General features: G+C 42.7%; 1 protein-coding gene across 2 annotated transcripts in view; it reads right to left on the reverse strand.

Moving 5' to 3' along the window:
* chd7 (chromodomain helicase DNA binding protein 7) overlaps positions 1–20,489 on the reverse strand; it is a 55,886-nt gene continuing 35,397 nt past the window's right edge. For both annotated transcript variants that reach the window (XM_057055952.1, XM_057055951.1), the window contains exons 17-40: positions 20,261–20,432; positions 19,965–20,175; positions 19,682–19,877; positions 19,149–19,496; positions 18,899–19,009; positions 17,497–17,708; positions 15,636–15,835; positions 15,270–15,429; positions 13,857–13,946; positions 11,708–11,811; positions 8,533–8,662; positions 7,842–7,957; positions 7,337–7,757; positions 6,899–7,107; positions 5,517–6,461; positions 5,247–5,407; positions 4,921–5,172; positions 4,663–4,833; positions 3,955–4,191; positions 3,675–3,881; positions 3,195–3,335; positions 3,012–3,116; positions 2,753–2,933; positions 1–2,602 (exon numbers count right to left, since the gene is read on the reverse strand). In XM_057055952.1, coding sequence (XP_056911932.1) covers positions 1,653–2,602; positions 2,753–2,933; positions 3,012–3,116; positions 3,195–3,335; positions 3,675–3,881; positions 3,955–4,191; positions 4,663–4,833; positions 4,921–5,172; positions 5,247–5,407; positions 5,517–6,461; positions 6,899–7,107; positions 7,337–7,757; positions 7,842–7,957; positions 8,533–8,662; positions 11,708–11,811; positions 13,857–13,946; positions 15,270–15,429; positions 15,636–15,835; positions 17,497–17,708; positions 18,899–19,009; positions 19,149–19,496; positions 19,682–19,877; positions 19,965–20,175; positions 20,261–20,432 — 6,030 coding nt within the window. In that variant the 3' untranslated portion in view covers positions 1–1,652. The remainder of the gene's footprint in view (positions 2,603–2,752; positions 2,934–3,011; positions 3,117–3,194; positions 3,336–3,674; positions 3,882–3,954; positions 4,192–4,662; positions 4,834–4,920; positions 5,173–5,246; positions 5,408–5,516; positions 6,462–6,898; positions 7,108–7,336; positions 7,758–7,841; positions 7,958–8,532; positions 8,663–11,707; positions 11,812–13,856; positions 13,947–15,269; positions 15,430–15,635; positions 15,836–17,496; positions 17,709–18,898; positions 19,010–19,148; positions 19,497–19,681; positions 19,878–19,964; positions 20,176–20,260; positions 20,433–20,489) is intronic.

Consider the following 20,489-nt stretch of genomic DNA (forward strand, 5'->3'; position numbering starts at 1 on the left):
TTTGGTTTCCTAGGCGAATATGATTCACTTTTATTAAAAGCATCATAGCTACAATTCATCATACATGATGTCTCCAAAAACAAAAACACCAAAAAAAGAAAAACATTTACATGGTATGTCTGTAAACTTCAAGGCTAGATAAGAATTCTGAGGTAATGCTCTTCAGCTTGCTGGCTAAAAGTAACAAAAAGTCCATTAAAAAAAAAAGTAGCTAAGTAATAAAGGTACCTGATTATTTTAACTCTTTAACACCAGTGCATCAACAGGAACAGAGTGAGACAAATTTGATTGCAGTACTTATTTGCCCTCATTTACAGATTTTGTTTCTCTATTCACACAACACTTGTGGTTATTTATATTGTGTGTGTGTGTCCATGTATGTGTTGGGACAGTGAAGTTGGAACATTCAAAAGCTGCCTTGGTTATTGCTGTCTCAGCAGTAGTGAGGAGAACAAGGGTCCTAACCATGGATCTGCTGGCCTTGATGAGATCACGTATGCTAATAAGACCAAGCTGAGCCAAATGTCTCTATAGGACTTTCAAAAGTTTAAAAGTGTTGTGGCGCTCTATTGGTCTCCGACACCTGAACTGGCCTTGGGAAGAGAGACAAACCAAACACCACCGCACACCTTGAACAGCTTCAGCCAGCAGAGTTAAGCTTCAGAAACTCATGACTTTGCAACTGTTGTGTGTCAGTCAGGCCTGACAGTGTGTTTGACTAAAAACAGTCTTTAAGAGAAGGTCACTAAAGAGCAGCACTTTTGTCTGAAACTACCTGGATATGAAAAACAAACAAACAAACAAAAGAAATGAATGTGGCAGCAGACAAGGAAAAAAAGTCAACCATCTTGTGCCTTGAAACAACACATCCTGTGTGGCCTTAGATCGATTCACAGAAACGTCCCCAGAGTCAGCTGGTTAAGATGGACCAGTTGGAGGGTCCAGTGGCTGGCCATACCCTGCTCCTGAGCCAAAGCTACAACACTAAAGGTGTGAACGTTTCAAAATGGAGACAGTGTGGGACTGGGTTAACAGTACTGGATGAGCATGCACGTGGGTGGGTGGGTGTGTGTGTGTGTGTGTGTGTGTGTGTGTGTGTGGTCATTGTGTGTGACAGTTTCAGGCCTCCTCATTCTACTTGCACTGATATGCGAGAACTAAACCACTGTTCTTAGACAGAACAGATAAACTTCATCACCCACAATCCACCCTGCAGCAGTCAGACAGACAGTTGGGTTCATTATAATATCCGTTTCCTCCCCTCACTAATGAGATGCCACCAAAACAGCCCAGACGAAGAAGCAAAATACAAAATAAAGATCTGACAGCTGAAAGCAGCAATGATGATAATAATAATAATAATAATAATAATAATAATATAATAATAATAATAACAACATTAACAAACAATAGTATTTGAAAACCGTGAAGTCCTATTGGAGGAAAGTGTGGGCTGAGCAGAGAGAGAGGATTTTCCCTGACTACACTATTGATCATGATACACCTCGTCCTCTCGAACAGCAAAAAACTGGCCAAACATAAACAAGAAGGAAATCAACAAAACCTGTGGGCATTTGTGGTAGAAGTGTGTAAACATGGTGAAGCGGGAGGAGGGGGAGCCAGAGGTGAGGAAAAGTTCAAGGCCAATAACTTCAGTCACTCTTGTCCTTTAGTGGAGATATTGCTTCCTCCTCCTCTACAATCCCGCCATCCTCCACCTCCTCCTCTGCCCCCTCCTCCTTCTCCTCACCCAAGTCACTCTCTCCACCTCCCTCCACCTCCTCTGTGCTGCCCTTTTTCTCCTGGTGTCTTGTAGCGTTCGCAGTGGCGAGGTTGCCTGCAAGTGCCCCTGCCATGGCGCTCTGCAGCTCAGCAAGTGTGGTGGGGGTTGGAAAGCCAGGCAGACTGAGACCCCCAAGACCTGGCGGAAGGAACATGGAGGGGTAAAGGAGGCCAGGTGCCATGGTGGACAGGAGGAAGGGGTTGAATGCCAGTGAGTTGGCAGACATGCCAGCAGCAGCTAGCAGGGCTGCCGCATCCCCATTGATGGAAGCTTCGGCCGGTGCATCGGCTGCTGGGACCCGAGGCTGGGTGGTGACGTCATTACCAGGTTTCTCAGCTTTCTGGGCACCTCCATCTTCCATCTTTTTCTCCTTACCATCATTTCCCGCAGCCTCTTCTTCCTCATCTTGCACCTTGTCACAGTCATCACTGTCTGCTTTTCGCTGTGCTCCCCTTTTCCTCTTCGAGGTCACCTCATCCTTGCTCTCCCCCTCTACCGTTCCATTGGTATTCCCTGATGAGGCAGCTGTAGTGGCAGAGTTGGAAACATCAGTGGGGACTGTGGCTAAATTGCCACCCAAGAGCCCACCTAGGCCAAACATGTTGGGGAGGGCCGTGGCCATGTTGGGCAAACCTCCCATACCAGGCAGCATGAGGGGCAACATGGTGGCGGCTGCAGCACTGGCAGCGGCTTGCTTGGGATCGTTAGTTGGTGGGAACGCCATCAGACCAGCAGCCAGCTGGAAAGACTGAAGGCTCTGGAGGGATGACAGGTCCATCCCTCCAAACAGACTGTTCAATAGCAGAGGGTTGATGCCTCCTGCACACACACACAGACACACACACAATTAATTGATTTTAAGACAATTTTTCATTACACATATATTGTGTACACAAACACACAATACTTGTATACCAAATTAAACTAGTCACCCTAACAGAGGTAATTGGGCTAGATTCGCACCGATACCTGCAGATGAGGCAGCTGTAGCCAGCGATGCCTGGGCCGCTTGAGCTGCAGCGGCTGCCTGAGCAGCCGCTGCTGCCTTCGCGATCTCTGATTTGGGTCGACGGCCTCGACGACGAACGCCCTCTTCTCTGACTACAGGGCCAGTCAGGAGCCGGTCAAACATGGCTTCAGGCAGGAAACCCTGTGAAAAGGTGTTATTTTAGTGAGTCTGGCATCCTGTTAATATTAACGACACATTAAATGGTAAGATATTACTGACCGACTGTTTAACAATATCTGTCCAATCAGGGGCAACAGAAAATTCTGGATTGTCCAGTAACCACCTGGGAAGCTCTTTCATTGGTGGAGCCATGGCCCCGCCCATCTGAAGGCAGAATGAGATCATCAGTATGACTCATCCTGGATTGTAACCTGCACAGATGCTATGAATGCTTGAGCTCACCTTGCGTCCATTGCGTCTGTTTACCACAGGAACTCTCTCCTCACCAGTAAGTGTGTTGATGTCAATCTTGTTGGGATTTCGACAGCGATGGCGCTTCTGTTTAGGCTTTGAAAACTGAGACAGCCGTAAGTCGTCGCTCTTCTGCAGAAAAACAGAATACGTATAAAGCAGGTTATATTATGAGATCACTGTGCCTATTACTACGGCAACATTCTTGGAGAGAAGTTGATAAGTAAGAACCAATTATGCAATTAAGAAAGAAATTAGTATTTAGTAAGAAGTATTTAGTATTAAGGTATTTAGTAATAATAGTATTATTAAAACTGATGGAATAAAAGTCTAAAAATCAGTCAAATGTCTGTCACACATGTTAAGTGCCACATAATCGTGACATCTCTAAATGCGACCTTAACAAGCTCACAAAGCTTGAATGTAAATTATATCGTTTCCCTGCAATAGTAATAGTTTGAAAGAACCTACTGGTGTGAATCCTGCCATATCCATGGTGTATGTTGGATGCTGCCTCAGCCAGTCTCCCAACTCTTTGCTGGACACTGCTGGTTCTTCCTCCTCTAAACCTGCAGAGGCAACAGATCTGGTGCTGAGGCTCTGCTCAGGCACAGTGAGGGATGCATGTGACCCCTGGACATCCTCCACACCCAGGACCTTGGTGTCCTCAGAGTCATCCTGAAAAAATACACATACATTGATACCTGGACAAGTTCAACCTGGCATGAATGCCTCGGTGTTCCATTCATACCCCTGCTCCTGCTCTCTTGTTGGCCATAAAGAGGAGCTCCAGGCCTTCCACATTTTTCCTGCGACCCCGCCTTCTCCTCATGGTGGGCAGGTCGGTGTCCAGCGCACCATTGGCTCTGTCAGTCGAGGACGGGGACTGCTGCAACAGCTCCATGTGGGCTTTAAGGGACGGGCTTGAAACCAAGGAACTGGAGAAGCCAGCCAGTGAGGGAGAGGCTTTGTGGTGGCGCTGCAAACCCTTAAAAGTAAAACACCTTTAGTCATTCAACTTTCCGGGGGTTTGGCTAGCGATGCATTCAAATTCCTCCATAGAAAAGCATGTACACAGGTGTGTCAAAAAATTTAGGCCCACAAACTAGGAGTCAAACCGCAACAGAGCTCTGCCTTCTGTACATGTGAAGTTTGTATGTCTGGGTCTTATTTATGGTCTTTCCTAAAAAAGATTTTTTTAAAATTAAAATCACCCAAATGATAAATTAACAGAGAATTAATATGTCATAACTCATATTTCCAACTCCATTGGATAAAAACAAATAGATAAATGAAATAATGCTGTAAATAGAGCTGTTGTGGGGTCAGTGCTGAGCGTCAGCTCCTGCTGGCTTTTAAAGTAACACTAAATATTGACAGTTCTATTCTGTTCAGTTCAATTCTATCATAAAAGAAAGCAGCAAAGCACCTTCTACCCTGCATTAATGAGCGCAAATACCTTGGTCAGGTCCATTGCTTGGGTTTGGGACTCTATGGCCGCATGGCTTTCCCTTAACTGAGCCACCATCTCCATTAGGTTCCGCCTCTTGGCCGCCCTCTCTGCCTCAATTTCAATCTTTCTCCTCCTCCTCCTTCTCTGTCGAGGTACTGCCAGGCTCAAAGCGTCCTCCTTCAACATAACATCAATTCATCAGAAAAAACTGTCCTTACTCACTCACTCAATTGTAAAAGAAATTAACTGACAGAAGATACTCACGTGAAGCTGAGGTGACAGTGTTTTGTCTTCACTTGCACTGTACAGTGTATTGACACCCGCCATTACCAGATCAGCTTGGCTCCGCCTCTGCAGGGGGTTTTCCCCCACTGCTGCCACTCCAGTGGTTGCTGCAGAGCCATGTCCCGGCAACAAGTTACCAGGGAAGTCAAAAATGTAGCGTCTGTTGATGGGCCACTTGCCCTTCATGACAGCCTCACAGATGTTGTCCATCCTATTGATCATGACTCGATCCTAAGAGACATGATTTGGTTAATGAAAAGAAAGATTAGTCGATGTTTGGTTTAGTCTAGTTTTCTCTGACTTACCTTTGGCCAAAAGGAGAAGCCATAGGTACGCTCCTGTAGGACCTGAAGGGCAGATGTCTCTGGTAGGTCGTCAGGGCAGAAACCATCTCTGGTCTCATTTTGGGCTGATGTGCTCACGGACGCTATGCTCTCCTCATCAAAGTTCTTCTGTTCTGCACTTGCTGGGTGAAGACAAAGCAAACAAACACTCATTCTCTCACTCTTGGATTCATGTGCATGTTTTAATCAAAAGGGAAATCATGACAAATTAGCCTTTGACATGTTCCTTACTTTCAGCCTGAGAAGACTTCTCTGATTTGTCATCTTCATCAATCCTCTCCTCATCCTCTTCCTCTGGAGGTTTTATTGTGTCTGCTGACTTTGGAGACTTGGAGGTGTCGACATCATCCCTCTCCTCTGAGTTTGGTTGCTCTTTAGGAGAGGAGAGTTCTGGGACCTTGGTGGTCACCACCTCCTGTTCGCCAGAGGTTTCTGCAATAGCGGTCTCCATCTCAACAGCCACGTCTCCATCATCTGGTGCCTTCACAGTCTCTTCATTAGGCTCTGGTTTCTGTTCCTGCAATTCCACTCCAGTGAGACTTTCCTCAGCCTTCAACAGCTTTGAGGAAGCAGTTGTTTCCTTGTTCCCTTCCCCAGCTTCTCCCTGATTTTCATTTTCATCTTCAGGAGTTTCTGCCTTCATATGTGGAATGTCTTCTGTTTCCATTTTTAGCTCTATTTGAGATTTTTCTTCCTCAGTCTTCACCTCTTCCTTTAACCCCTCGTCATCTTTAACTGCTCCCACAGCCATTTTTGCAGCAGCTGCAGCACTTGCCAGCTCTGCAGGAGTGAGAAGGGGTGTCCCAGCACCTCCTGCCACTCCCAGTCCAGCTCTTAGAGTCTCACTTTGTCCTACCATGTAAATGCTGGAACCCCGCTGGCTGGTGAAGCGCTGGTGAGCCTCCAGGAAGGACAAGGTGGGGTCATTTAAGATGTGATAATCTGTCCGGCTTACACCATGCTTCGAAGCCCCCAGGAGGAGGTCATGATCGTGGCGACCACACTCCCACCACTCCGGGAGGTCAGGGGATGGCTGGCAGAGCTTAAGGCGCTCTGAAAGCAGGGGGTTTGGGAGGACTTGCTCTCTGATGCGGCGGAGGAGCTCTATGCGATACAGCGTGCGAGAAGCACGCTCCTCTGTGATAGGGTCAATGATCAAAGTAGGGTCAGCAAGTTCTAAGGAAACCAAGACCAAAAAGAACATGTCAGAGGATGTTGTCATCTACTACAATGATATCAAGGAGTGTCCTCTACAGCTGTGGACTCGGGAGCCTTTGTCACACTAGTTTCTGTGGAATGTTGTCTTTGCGATTAAACCCAATTGGAGTTTGTGGTAAAAAAGTTTGTTTTCATAGCAATTTTTCAATTAAATCTCAATCTGCACATTTGATAATTGTGTTAAAACAGGGATCTGATAAATTGACACGTGCTAAAGAATTCATGATGACTGCTGGAGCTACTGCTTTTGGTTTTCAACTACATAACTTATGAAGTTTTACAGTTACAGTTTTGTGTTTCAAGTCTGCTGTAAGCGTACGTAGTATTTCGCAGCATTTGTCAAATTGGATTTACAAGCAAAGTGGCACATGGAAAATCTTCCAGTTCCCACTTACCTGTTTCATTCTTGACCTGCATTCTACAGACCCGCTTGCACATGGCGATGAATGAGTAGTAGTATTTCTCCAAGCTCTCATCCGTTTTCTTGTCTAGACGAGCAAAGGCTCTGAACTGCGACCAGTCAAATTTCTTCTGTTGTGTGTCAAAGACCACTCCAAATGTGGACACAACTCGGTAGAAATCTGCCTCTTCACGACGGGTCCATCTAACAGAATCAACAATCACCACAAATGAATGAGAATGAAAAAGGTTTCCACAAAACAAACAAAAAAAAGAAAAAAGAAATAAGGCATTTTCCATTTTTATGGTTGGAGCAGATATACTATACTAATTTTAATGGAAAATGATAATGTAAGCAAAAGTAGCGGGTTTTTTTCTGAAAAATTGAGAAAAAAGATGGTAGATAGTTTGAGTAGAGTGCAATTTTGACATACCTCTGCCTCCTCTCTTTGTAATACATGCCTCCGTCAGCCATCAGAGAGCTGGCAGTCATCACTTGTGATGGCTCTGTCACGAACTGTCCACCTTTGGCAAAATAACCACTTCCTTTAGCCATATAGGGACTTCCCTCTGTCACAAAGACTCCAGTACCATCCTGGATGTATGTTGTTGCTGCTCCTGTATCTGTAACCATGGCAAGAGAAGGAAGGAAATCCCTACGTCGTCTTCTGCGACCATCAGGCCGGTTGAGTGCCTCCTGGCGGAGCTGCTCCCGGCGGTTGGAGCGCTGGTATGCGGTGATAAGGCGTCGCAGACGTGCAGTCAGAGCAGAAGCTCCGGGCCAATAGAGCCGCTCATTGGAACTTGAGGTGCCACCACCACTGGTCATACTTTGACCGTTCTCATCAGCTTTAGCTATAAAAGAGGAGGAAAGCGGGGTTGAGGAATGGCATTTAAAGATTGCAGAACTGGTAAGAGTGGACAAGACAATTCATTCACCTTCAGTTTCTCCTTCCATGACATCATCTTTATCATCTAGAGGTGAGTTTGTGAAGTCGTCCAGGTCATCTTTAAAAGGCATCCGCAGTGGCTTGTACTCTGGGTCCTCATCCTCACTGTAGATGTACGAATGAACAATTACTTACAGAAAAGCATATATTGCAAAATGTCCTTAACTGATCACTTCAAACTTAGTTGGCAACATAAACAGGAAAAAAGACATATTGGCTGATTAATCCTGCCATTCTTGTCAGTAAATTATTTCCCTGTGCTCCATAACTGAATCAAACATTAACCGTTGGCTTGGCTTGAATTATTTCTGTTATTATTTTAGTTATTTATTTTTATTTTATTAGTAGATTTACAAGGTACACATTTTTGAACATCAGGTAGTTCTGCTTTCTTTGCCTCATTTAAGATCTCAAAGCATATTTTCTCTACATTTAGAATAACAAAGATGTTTATCTATAAAATGTATGAAAAATATTGCAAATTTGAATAAGCTGAGACTTAATGTAATGATTATTGAGCTTGATGTCTTCTATCCTGCTGTTTTGTGTTATATAGCCATAACATGAAAGAATGACTTATTGAGATCTCATGACCTTATGAGGTTGAGAATACAAACACTGAAATGACCATGGAGGACATAGATCCAACAGCTACTCTCCAGTAAAAGCTGCGTTCTTACCCCTCCACACCATCTGCCATCATGTCAGCACCCCTCTGCTCAGCAGCAATAGCCTTGGCGTCTGGCATGCCCACCCTCTCCAAGAAACACAGGGCGGCGTCAGCGCGCATCGAGTTATATTTCTCATAACCTAAAAAGGAAAAGAAAAACCATGAGAAATTTCACAACTCAAAGCAGAAAGCACTGGTCATTGCCAGGCTGGTTGTCAATGTTACACATAAGAGTAAAGTAGAAAGTTGAAAAAGTCAAATTCATTTTGGTCATCTTCACACAATTTTTAATGACTAATTGATTGCTGTGGATTAATGCTGTGTGGTGTGTTTGTGTTCAAGAGGATGCTCTCAAAACACCATGTTTCAGAGGGTGTGTGCTTTTTGTTGTAGGTGCTCATTTCTCACCATGTTTGTACGTGTCATGGTGTCTAAAAGCGAATGGGTGTGAGAAACTACATGTTTGTCCGTTGGAGGCAGTCAGGCAGAACAGATTAGAATGCGCAGATCCTACCAAATTAAGGGGGAGGGGATGGGCTGAATGAGAGAAATATGCAGGGAAAAGACTACTGGCTGGACGACACTGGCAGGACGATGACAGGACATCTTTAAGCATTTGGTTGACAACATTTCCCTTTTCTCCAATCACAGTTTAATCTGGAAAACATTATTCTTAACCTGGACACAGCCTTAAGCCAAATGGTGATTGTCAAGGCGGTTCTATTGGTGCATTGTTCTGTATAGTTGCACATCAAACCATAAAGGTACAGTGGTATGAGAAAGTTTGGGCACCCTTGACAATTGGCATTATTTTTATTCAATCACTGGGTGTTTTAATTCACTACTTAATTTTGATATATCAAATAACTGATGAACATAATCATATTTCAGCAGTGAAATGAGGTTTATTGGGTTAACAGAAAATGTGCAATATGCCCCAAAACAAAAAAAGGCCTGTACATAAATCTGGGCCCCTTAATTGAAAAATCATATTAGTATTTAGTAGAGCCTCCTTTTGCAAAAATAACAGCCTGCATGAGTGTCTGGATCCTGGATGATGGTATTTTGGCCCATTCCACCTGGCAAAACCTCTGCAATTCAGTGATGTTTGAAGGATTCCGAGCATGGACAGCCTGCTTCAAGTCATCCCACAGATTCTCGATGATATTCAAATCTGGGGACTGGGATGGCCATTCCAAAACATTGTACTTGTTCCTCTGCATGAATGCTCGGGTAGATTTTGAGCAATGTTTGGGGTCATTGTCTTGTTGAAATACCCATCCCCGGCGAAACTTCAACTTTGTGACAGACTCTTGAACATTATTCTCAATAATCTGCTGACACTGAGTGGAATCCATGCAACCCTCAATTTTAACAAGATTCCCAGTACCAGCACTGGCCACACAGCCCCACAGCATGATGGAACCTCCACCAAATTTTACTGTGGGAAGCAGGTGTTTTTCTTCGAATTCTGTGTTCTTTTGCCGCCATGCATATCGCCTCTTGTTGTGACTAAACAATTCAATTTTTGTTTCATCAGTCGACAGTATTTCATTCCAAAATGATATTGGCTTGTCCAAATGTTCTTTCGCATACCTCAGGCGACTCAGTTTGTGACGACTGTGAAGAAAAGGCTTCTTCCCCATCACTCTTTCGTACAGCCTTTCCTTGTGCAAATTGTGCTGTATTGTTGACCGATGCACAGCGACACCGTCTGCAGCAAGATATCCTTGCAAGTCTTTGGAGGTGGTCTGGGGGTTGTTTTTAACCATTCTGACCATCCTTCGTCATTGCCTCTTTGCAATTTTTCTTGGCCTACCACTTCTGGGCTTAACAAGAACTGTGCCCGTGGCCTTCCATTTCCTCACAATATTTCTGACAGCTGAAATCTTTTGGACAGCTTTTTGTAACCTTCCCCTAAACCATAATGCTGGATAATCTTGGTTTTGAGATCAACAGAAAGTTGTTATGAGGCTCCCATGTTGCAGCTCTTCAGAGGAGAGTCAAACAGAATGAGAACTGGCATTTGGCCACCTTAAATACGTTTTGTCATTATTGAATGCACCAGTCAATTAAGTTCAAGGCTTAATGAGCTCACCAAACCAACTTTGTGTGTCCAATTAAGTTGTGATGATTGGTTACAGGCCATCAACGCAACAAAATGACAAGGGTTCCCACATTTTTGCACAGCCTATTTTTTACATTTGATTTAATTTCATACTATTGCATACTATGAATACTTAAAATCTGTGTTTGGAAATCAAGCTAACACTTGGCTCTTATGGACAAATGAAGGACATGCCACCAAGATAATTTTGTGTGAAGTCAGAGTCCATTATTATACAACCTCAGAGGGGGTGCCCAAACTTTCTCATACCACTGTATATGTATGGGTGTGTATATGGACCTCTCCCTGTCTTCAAGGGTCGTCTTTTGCCATGTTCATACACAATTTAAGCCCAACTGGTTTGTGCCCTAGATTTTTGAGGTAGTCATCCACTTGGCGAGCTTGGATTGTTAAGGGTGAACACCTTGGAGATGCCAGGCAGCCAGTGACAGCCTGACTCTGAGTCACAGACTCAAACTGAATAGCTAGCATGCTAAATATCCAGCTGGGTCAGGGCGTTGCAAAAGAGAGCAGCAACAGGATGCAATGAGAGCAGCAGCACTGTGACCCGACGACTCTGAAAGTTGTGGAGTGTGGACAAATTAGTAGGATTTGGACCAAGTATGGGCAGGCCAGTTCATATTAATGAAAGTGTGTAGTAACTGAATCATTGATAGTGGTAATGATGAAAAAAATATGAAAATCATTCCAAATTGCTATAAATATTCAGTATGACATTTGAAATTATGTTCAGTTGGCAGACAAACAATTCATCTGTTCGCAACGTTGATTCAAATGAAAAACTTTAGTTTTAAAGATTTCTTTATATTCACACGTTTATTTAACACCAGCTACTACTGCATGTTTTCTACAGACAGAAGCCTGATGAGATTGTAACTGCCACGTGTGTACAGGTATTGCTATGGCAAGAGATGTGGGTGGTGTGTCTCTACAGGACAAACGTAGTTTGAATGTCTGCTTGGAACCACTGAGGAGTGCATGCAAGTTTGCCCGTTTATGTGTAATCAGTAAATGCCAAGAATCGGTACCTGTGTGAATATGGAGACATGTTTCTTACCATGCTTGAAAACACCAATGAGCAGGGACTTGTCAGCTTCACTGTCCCACCAGTCAACTGGGACCTCAGCGTGGAAGGGCTGAGGAATCCAGATATCCAACTCACTGTGAAAGACACAAGTCAAAGAGGTGATTTCTTTACAAACTTTACAGATTGCATGGATTTTGTCCAGCTGCAGTTTACAAGGTACCTCGTAAAAAGCGTTGCTAGATATATGCTTTAAAGTTGTGTGGATTCTTAAAATCACACATATTCACCCACAATGCACGTGGAGCTTTGCATAAAAAATTCACAACTTTATAGTCTGCCAGAAGTGGGAAATGGAAAAGTCAGTATTGTTTTATCTGCATTGAAGAAAATTGAATATGTGACCCAACTGCATTGATTCAGAATTACCCTATTAAGAATCTAGATGCATGATTAAAAAAAATATTTTTCTGCACCTCTACAGAGAACATGGTGGTTGAAGGATGCTGAGAATGGAACTGCCATGCAGGAATGAAATTCCAGATGATATTTTTGTACTGATTTTTTAAAAAGGTGACTTGTGTTTCCACTCTTGATAAACTGGCATACTACAGTACACCACGACCATAACAGTATCAAGTCTATACTGTTATTGTTGAGCTACCCAAGATGGAGAGGCAGATGGTGGTGATCAGTGACCCCCAAACTGGAAGTAAGGTTCCAGCAGATTCCGGAAATAGATTCCACAAACTGGTAGAGAACATAAGTTTTAATTAGGTTGACAATACACGCGTAGGGCCAAAAAAGGGATTTTGTAAGTATATAAGCTCCATCTGCTGGACTGTTTATTTTAACTCATTACTACTTGTTTCAGTTTTATATTGTGTGTAATATTGATGCAGTCATCACAACGCCTGAAGTCGTACTGGTCAGCTTGTAGCAAATGCCAAAATATATTTCCAAGATAACAAAGGCTCCATTTCTACCAGTTATCTGGACAAAAACAACTTACAGACTAGATTCCACGTTTAAGCAGCAAAATAACCCCAAATCCTTCATTATGCAAAGACTGTACAAAATGGTTTTTCTAGCTGGTTAAAAAGAAAAAGGGTACAATACACAATGGAGTCTGAAAAACGGTGTGATAGGAGGGGAGACGAAACCAGAGTCCCTTATCTCTGCAAACAGCAGCATGCTGGCCTTGGCAACATACACATGTGACCATGCGCCAAGACTGGCATACTAAATCCCCCTGGCATATGTTGGCACGGTGGCACCCCGTATGTTCACGTCTGGCATGCGGTGACACACACACGCGCGCACACACACGTCTTTCACAGTAGCCACTGGAAGGGGGATGGGAGTGAGTGATCGACATGAAATGCACGTGTTCTGCATTATATATTCAGTCACATCTGGATAAAGAACTGATGAGAGGATAGAATTGAGACTGATGTGCACCATGCAAATGCAGAGAGGAGTGAAAAATGGACAGATGGAAAGTGCCATGAAATAAGGAATTCACAAAAAACAAACAAAAAAAAACCCCACATTGCTAACAGAGCTTTGTGGAGGTTTGGACCAGGGTGTGATTTTGTGGCAGTAAAGTGGGGCAACATTGTGATAAAAGGCTCACTTCCCCAGATAAAGTTAACTGTGTGGCATATCTGTCAGAATAAGAGGAGCCCTGCCAAAGAGGGCACTAGAACAGACAGGAATATGCACCACTAATAATTCATCATTAAACTTATAAATATCCATCATGGCTTACTTTCATGATGCATCCAATACATTAAAACCTCTCGACAACGAAACAACAAGTTTGCTTTACGAGGAAACCGGGCTAATTTTGTTAATGAGAGGACAATCAGGACTAAAATATCACAAACAGAAGATTATCAGTGAAAAGTTGAAAAATCACAGCTGAGTACAATCAGTATATTCAAATATTGTTTCTATGGAGATTCTTAAGTGTAAACTTGCCACAACATCCGTAAAGGCTCCATTACTTTCAGCCTTTTTTGACAGTAATATTGATTTTTTACAAACACCAACAAAAATATGCTGCCTATAATTTATCAGCAATTAATCAAATAGTTGCATTAAGTAGACTATAGATTTTAACATTTATTATTAGCATATATATAGCAGGGCTCCAGTGCTCAAGGGAAACGTTACTAACCTGGAGTCAGCTCCTTCCAGGATGCGCTCAGCTTGATCACCTATGACTTCTTGATGCAGATAATACAACATCCGTACCCTCAGCAAAACCCTGCACAAGAAATGTGTTTAAGTTAAAGTACAATTTACCGCTGGTGATCCATAATTCAGTAGAAGAATATGACTGTAAACAGCCTATCACAAATGTCTTGTCATTAAAAGTTCACAAACACACCAGTCCATGGCTCTTTTCTGTAAGGAATTGGGATTGTGAATTAGGAAAGCTTGTACGCCAACTTATAGAACAGTTTATAGAGAACTCTAATAATGTTGTTAAGAATAAAAATCATCAGCATTGTAGGTTTATAACCAGTATCATCCTCAGTCCTTTCTGGCGCAGTCAGTGTGAACATATTCCTTCATGGGTAAATCTCTCCAACTACTAACCAACAGGTACGTAATTCATTATTTATTATACACGTGACAATTTCTGGATCTTTCTGGAAATTATTTACTCTGAACTTTTGGTGAATTCCTCCTAATAAGGAAACATACAATATCTTTTCCTTTAAATATCACTAAAACGACCAAATTCTGGCAGATACACTTGTGCTTTCAATTTGGCCTGCCAACGCTACAAAGGTGCTACATGATTTTGACTTCTTCTCTAACTTGCTCTCTTTCTAGCTGTATATCGACAGACAGAAGAATGGCACAATGGAGTTTTTAAGACCTGAAAGAAAAAAGTTTTAAGACAGTGAAAAAGAGGGGGAAAGGTTTACTGGAAAGACATTTGCTCCTTATTCTGCGCAAGCACATCAATCCCGTCCCAAACTGCAGTTGTGTGAATTTGTTGGCAGGCTGTATGTACTCATCCATCAATGTGCCAGGCCTGATTAGCCATACAACACTGTGCTCCAGTCTAGCAGATGGCAACACATAATCACCCCCAAGTGCGTGTGGTGTGTGTGCGTGCATGTGCATCTTTCACCCACTTCCAACAGGTCTGCCTGCCTAGCACCTGGCTTGGGACTTTGCCAGGCATACAAAGTTCTTTTTAAGAAAAAAACCAAAAAAACCAAAAAAGGAATTTAAATCTGGAGGACCAGGATGCATTTCTGCCTGAGAGCAGGAAACTGCAGAGCTCAGCACACAGCCTCAGACAACATGATGGCTCTAATGTGACACTGATTCTGCATCCATAAATGTTTCTAAAGAATGAAAATTTATAGCCAGTAATGACTAAGAAAGCAATAATTAATTATGATCCATTTTTAAAAACCCATTTAAATCTGTGGTTGACAAGCAAGATTACAATGTTCAAAGGTACTGCAACGTAAACACAGCTAAACTCTAGTCAATTACAGAATACATTTTCATACATTTGTCCCCAACAATCCATGCCCAGTAGTATTAGAAAGGTTTTGATTCCTACTTGTTACAGTGATGCTTCAGATGTCTCTTGTAACTATCCTCTTGTAATATGTGGTCTGGATTGCAGTTGGCGAGCCAATCAGCACGTGGTATCTGCAGAGGTTGGGCTGGTGGCTTCCCTTTCTTACCTTTCCTTCCCCGAGGGACTGGGGTTGATAGCCCTAGATAGAGAGATAGATAGAGACAGACAGAGACAGAGAGAGATAGATAGATAGAGATAGATAGATAGACAGACACAGACAGACAGATAGATAGAGGACGAGTAATGGTCAAATATTTCTACAACAACAAACAGCAGTTTTATTGTGGTATTTGAATCTAAACCTTAGCTAGATAAACAATATCTATATGGGCATATGGGTATTACCAGAGTGGTTGGTCAGTGTCTTGGTGGTCCCATCTTCACTTGGGGTAATAAGGTCCCAAATGAAGCTCTTGATATTCTCATCACCACGGTAATGTAGCAGGCAGTAGGCAAGAAGGGCTCGGCAAATCGTTTCCACATCAGTTTCCTTCATAGGGCGTTTAAAACGACCGTGAGCCAAGATGTCGTTCCACCTACCCCAACTAAAGACAGACAGACCATTCTGTTACCACATGGACACGTTCAAGGCCAAATTATTGAACATAATACTGTGTCCAGTCATAGTTAAAACATGCAAATGTATTTCCGTATTAATTTTTCAATTAAATCAATGTTGTATCGCGTGCATTGTGTAATTTTGAGCTTATTTTCCCATAACATCAGGGTGACAGGTCACAAAAACAGGAATATAATCAATTGAGAATGTTTCTGTGAACATAATAAAAACTACAATGAAATGGATAAATGAGCAATGATGAGTCTTCAGTAATACAAATGTGGATAATTGCTAAGACATAACAGCAATTCAATATAAAATAGCACCAAATTAGTTATTGTCTATCACATCAACACTACAAGCATCATTCAAGCACAGATTGCTCAACCAAATATCATTGAAGACAGATCTCCCATGAGGATTTCCTCTAGTTCGTCCCTCGGTATCCTTGAGTCATATTACTGGAAGCTCCTCTTCACAAGTGTCTTCTCTGTGTATTTGATGGTTTAAAGGCCAACTCCCCACTGCCACATCCAGGGAACACGTAGACCTAAGTGCTGTTGTGCTAGACAGCACGCCTCACACTGTCTCACTCAGCTAAATTTCTTTCTACTTGTGCCTACTAATCTTCACTAGACCATGTGAAGCAGTCTCACCCAGAATGAGTTCAGACATAAATGGACAAGGGCAAGAGTGCAAGAGATGGATGATGGGAAATGACAACAGAGTGCTGAGTGGAGGGGACAGGCCCAGTCAGACGGTGTGTTTTTGTGTCCTATTGCTGCAGGCCATGAGACTAGACTGTAGCAATAACAATACCACACACACACACACACACACAACACACACACACACACACACACACACACACACACACACACACACCACACACACACACACACACACACACACACACACACTAAGTCAGGCATGAAAATATACGGGCTCGCCCAATAATCCCTATCTGAGGAAAGTGTGTTGATGTACTGTGTAGTGAAAATCATCTGTAGGTCTACTCTCCTTTTCCACCATCATCCCTCTCATTTATGGCAAATGGATTCAAAGCAAAACCTGGATGGTCACATTTGTTTCAGAAAAAAAAAATCTAATGACACCAAAATAGATCCACAAAATTTACCAGTTTAAAGTTTCTCTCAGAAAATTACTTCACCAAACAATTGTTCCCTTAACGAAGATCTTTTCTCACAAACTGATAGCAGCTTGTCTTTTAAGAGGACAGTGAATATCTCTGCTGACTGTGGGGACCTACTGTCCAAAAGCTCCTAGAAAAATACATTAACTGTCATGACACTAACTTCTCCTCAAACCACAAGTGTTCCAACCAATCAGAGGGGGCTTTATTGGGGTTCTGCATCAGTTACGTTTCAAATCAGTGAAGTGGATGGGCCAAATGGCTTTTGAGAATATTTTCGTTCACAATTTCGGATATAATCTTAAATAGCCCCCTATTTCGAAGGCATAAACCTCTTGGTGACACATCCTCGACCTGGAAGTACAGCTTGCTTGGACTGAAAACCTACACCAACATATGAGCCCAACAGCAGAATTCCAATATGAACTTCTAATCTTTTTGCTGGCTCATGTAATTACAATTTTTGATATCAATGGTCAAAACTTGAAACTGACCCATAGACCAGGAGGTTCTTCTCCACTCTGAAGCACTCCGATCGTGGATAGCCTTGGGCTTTATCTTGTGGCCGTCGTGGCTTGGTCATCGGTCTGCTCGGTTCGTCATCATCACTCTCCAGCTCTGAGAATTCCAGCATCTCATCCTCTTTTACACTGCTGTAGTGCCGCGTCTGTTTCCTCACTCTTGGTGTGTCAATAACCAATGTGTTCTAGAGACAAATTACATCATGTTAGACATGTCTGTAACCTGTCTTTTCTTAATTATTATAGATTGTACAAGCCAACACTGAGATGTGTTTTTATTTATTTTTTCAAAGTAAAAAGTCACAATCAGGGTAATTCTAGTGTTCAAAATGACTAATATGAAATCACTTTACCCTCATGTCTTAGTTAAGATGTCATGGCCATCTACTGCAGGGTTCAAATAGGATTGTTAAGCAATGACCTTGTGAATAATTCTGTGGTCTCCTTTTTTTTTGGAGTATTACAGATGGCTGAACAGCAGTTAACACAGCACATTGTGTTCTGCACTAGTTAAGTTTTGTCTATGATTAGCATCAGGCCTGTAAATGCATGTTCCGCCCACAAATCTAAATAATCGGATGTCAAAACCTGTGTTTCAACTGCTTAGCTCACCACAAACTTACTTATTAATTATGCTGTCTAATGGATTACATTTCTGTTAAAAGTAATTTGATTTTTCTCCCCTTCCAATTTCATTAATGTGCATAAACAGGGCAGTACTTAGTTCCACAATTATCACAGAATGTTGCCGTCATTTCCATTTTAACATCCCAATAAGAAAACCCCTGGGAAAAGTATGCATTGCAGCTCAAAGGGATGGATTAAGTGTTCCAGTAGAGGTTGCTTCACAAGAGAGGGAACGAAAACAGCAGCATCACATGAGATGTACACTCAAATGCAGCTAACATACACATCAAAAGAAGGAAAGCAAATGTGAAGATACCGACAAGCAGTTAGCTTGTGTCTATGTAAGAGATGGAACGTTTAGATATGTGTCTTTTACTTCAAGTACTTCAATCTTTGTACCCTCCAGGCATCTGTGCTCTGTAAAGTGGAGCTAAGCAGCTTACCCTGTTACTCAAACACATCTCCTTGTACTGCTATCTTTGTAAGGACTTTTATAGACATAAATCCCTCAGCCCCTTACCCTTACCCAATTGCGAACATAAAACCAAGGTTTAACCCTCAAACAGTCTGCTGAAGTCATGTCAGGCAAAAATGTATGTATGTAGTGCCACAGGAAAACAGGACACAATTTAAATCTCTGAAAGCAAAAACCCTCAACTAGCATTTAAAGAGTTCAACTGGCTACACACATCCAGGCAAAGTGTGGACACATGGACATAGCAAACCATGTGATGGTGCTGGCACATACCCTTCCATTGATGGCATCCAGGTCGAGTTCAGCCTTCTTGGCCCACTTCTGCCAGAAGTCTGGATCCTCCAGAGAAATGTCTGTGCGGTTACCAGTTGCAACAAAGCTAGCCTGCAGACAGAAATTTTTACAGATCATCGACTTTGTGCCAGCATCACATGTGATTTCATCGGATGATTTGGAAGCAGCATTAATGAAAAGCTGTTTTGTGTTGTACTGTCAAAATGCTTGCGCAGTGTTAAGCAGTTACCTTAGCAAAAGTTGAACCCTTGCCCTCAGACTCGATGGTGATTGTGTGGGTACGTCTCTGAAGGATCTGGTCAATATCCTCCTCGCAGAATTTGGAGCCTTCATCTTCCTCATCCATAAGAGCTCCATATGCTCCCTTTCTCAGAAGGTCCTCAATCTCCTTCTTAGATAACTGCTGTACCCCACTGTTGGCATTCTCTCGTCCACTCATGCTCTGTAGCACAGCCTTGTCAAGTCCCAGCTTCAGACTAGCCTTATCAAACATTTCCCTCTCGTAGCTGTTTCTTGTGATTAGTCTGTAAATCTTCACCGCCTTGGACTGGCCGATACGGTGGCATCGAGCCTGGGCCTGGATGACAACAAAGACAACCAGATAAGTATATGTAAGATGTGATACAATGAATGAAAGGTTGCTGATGTAGGTTAAATACACAGTACAAATTCAAAATGTAAAGCTGGATGGAACACAGTCTTCTCTTTCTCAAGCATGACTTTAATGCCAAATATCTTCTAAAAGATTGGCATGTTTACTACCTGGAGATCATTCTGAGGATTCCAGTCGGAGTCAAAAATGATGCACGTATCTGCTGCCGTCAGGTTGATGCCAAGCCCTCCGGCTCTTGTACACAAAAGGAAGACAAAGCGGTCCGAGTCTGGTCTGGAGAAACGGTCAATGGCGGCCTGTCGCAAGTTACCACGAACCCTTCCGTCGATACGTTCATAGGGGTATCTGGATATAGAAGAAAAAGTTGTTAGCAAACTATAATCACATCACAAATGGAGAACACACTCTATGCATTTTTCTGTCGACACTTGCCGTTTATTGATGAGATAGTCCTCCAGGATGTCCAAACAGCGCACCATCTGGCTAAACACCAGGACTCTATGTCCACCAGCCTTCAGCTTGGGCAGCAACTTGTCTATGAGCACCAGCTTCCCAGAGGCATGAATCATGGCCTGGAGTGGCATGTCTGGTACATCTGTACCATGTGTGTCCCTGAACTCCTCTGCGATCTTCTCTTCTGCACCTAGATAAGAAAAATATAGTTGAAATGCATCAGAAGAATATGTGAACATGAAAGATTTAATGGGGAGTGCCTGAACTATGAGTACCATTAATGAGGTAGGGGTGGTTGCAGCATTTCCTCAGCTCCATCATGGTGTTGAGGAGGTTAGGAACACTGGATCCTCCACCACCTCCTCCTGAACCTCCTTTAGAGAGGAACGAGAAGTTCTTCTCTAGAATGGCTCGATAGTATTTCTTCTGAATGTTGGTTAGCTCCACCTAAATGAAGAAATCAAATTTAACCATTTTTGAAACACTTCATTTATCAAAAGCCTA

This window comes from Takifugu flavidus, chromosome 15 (genome assembly GCF_003711565.1).
Source record: "Takifugu flavidus isolate HTHZ2018 chromosome 15, ASM371156v2, whole genome shotgun sequence".
NCBI classification, from domain to species: Eukaryota; Metazoa; Chordata; class Actinopteri; order Tetraodontiformes; family Tetraodontidae; genus Takifugu; species Takifugu flavidus.